This window comes from Bison bison, unplaced genomic scaffold, assembly GCF_000754665.1.
Source record: "Bison bison bison isolate TAMUID 2011002044 unplaced genomic scaffold, Bison_UMD1.0 scf7180017835984, whole genome shotgun sequence".
In the NCBI taxonomy this organism is placed as follows: Eukaryota; Metazoa; Chordata; class Mammalia; order Artiodactyla; family Bovidae; genus Bison; species Bison bison.
In genome coordinates this window covers 24,159-25,651 of record NW_011473206.1, presented here as the reverse complement: position 1 = coordinate 25,651, position 1,493 = coordinate 24,159, and the positions used below count along the sequence as shown (strand labels likewise).

Genomic DNA, 1,493 nt, shown 5'->3' with positions numbered 1-1,493 from the left:
TGCGGTCCCAGGCTGGACCCTCAGGGAAGACAGGGCCAGGCACACCTCACCTGGGTCACTCCTTGCTGCCCGTGACCCGTAGCAATTTTGGGAACAGCCGTGATGATTTTGGCGGGGGCTCCAGTTCCAGAAGTCATCACCTTGGTGGTGATAATGGTGATGGGTGACTTGATGCCGGCACTGCTAGTCACGCCTACAGGAGAGGGGGGCATCCTGGCTTCAGGAAGGGCCAGGCCACAGTGCTGGCCTCCCACCCGGGCCCGCTTCTCTTGGGCCCTCTTTTCAAATAGTTACGCCTGTTGCCCCTCAATTAAAACAAAGAAGTACGAATTGCAGCCGTATCCTTGCTACCTCCTGACAAATCGTAAACAAGAAGCCAAGGGCAGAGCAGACGGGAAAATCTTACATAAGAAGCAAAGAGAGGGTAGAGCAGCAGAGAGGAAAATCTTAAACAAGAGGCAAAGAGAGGGTAGTGCAGAGTGAAAAACCTCAACGGAAAGATGTTGCACACTGGCTACCCCCTCACCTGCTTTCTCCCCAGCACACCGGGGAAGGCCCCTACCCGTGGCGCCCGCCTGTGTGATGATGGCCGACATGGGGATGGTCTTAATGATAGTGGTGGTGCCGGGCTTGGTGGTGCTGGGGGACACACTGCTGATGCCCAGGATGGTAGGCTTAGTCCCTGCCCCGCTGGCCTGTGTGGTTGTGATGATGGTAGTGGGCTTGCCATCTGCAGACGTCACCAGCTTCAGGATGGTCCCGGCTGGCAAGGGTCCTTTGGTCTGTAAGGGGAAAATGAATGGGGGAAGGCTGAGATGAATGGGCGTCACTGCCAGAATACAAAGTGTGGCTTTGTTGTCATCATTGAATTTTAAATGAAGTCTGGTTGCTCTACGATACTGTGTTAGCTTCAGGTGTCTAACAGAGTCAGTCAGTGATACACATATGTATCTGTCATTTTTTAGAAGAACTGCAAGTTTAATGGTGAGTCTGGTCTGGCCAGGATTTATTGCCAGCCCAAACAGCTTGAACTATTCTGAAGACTGCAAGTAACAGAACCAAGCAACAGGACCTTCTGAGCCACTCAAGCTCATGGAATCTCGTCTAGGCAGGGTCCTAGTCTAGGGTCCACAAGCTCACCTGGATGATCTGAGTCACCGGGCCTGTAGATGCCTGGCCTGTGACTGCCGAAGTCTGAACCGGTTTGGTCTGGACCACTGACATTACTTTGCCCAGATTGGAAATCTAAAAACGAAACGACAGCGCACCAAAATAAGTGATCCAGAGACCGGTCGAGGGCATGGCCTGGGCTGGGCGTTCCTGGTGCTGGTCACTCACCAGAGCACTGCCTCCTGGGACCGAGATGGGGCTCTTCACCAGGGTGATGGTCTTGGTAACCCCACCCACCACTGTGGTCACCACCTGGGCTTGCTGGGCCACTGTCACGGTTCCGGACTTGTGTACGGTGATGATGGGACGGGTAGATGTGTTGG

At 54.1% G+C, this 1,493-nt stretch overlaps 1 protein-coding gene across 1 annotated transcript in view; it reads right to left on the bottom strand.

Moving 5' to 3' along the window:
- The window catches only part of HCFC1 (host cell factor C1), a gene marked incomplete at both ends in the record, with an annotated part of 18,773 nt that overhangs the window by 5,997 nt on the left and 11,283 nt on the right, over nucleotides 1–1,493 (bottom strand). Inside the window, 4 exon segments of the mRNA XM_010832876.1 lie at nucleotides 4–193; nucleotides 563–782; nucleotides 1,141–1,245; nucleotides 1,339–1,493. Coding sequence (XP_010831178.1) covers nucleotides 4–193; nucleotides 563–782; nucleotides 1,141–1,245; nucleotides 1,339–1,493 — 670 coding nt within the window.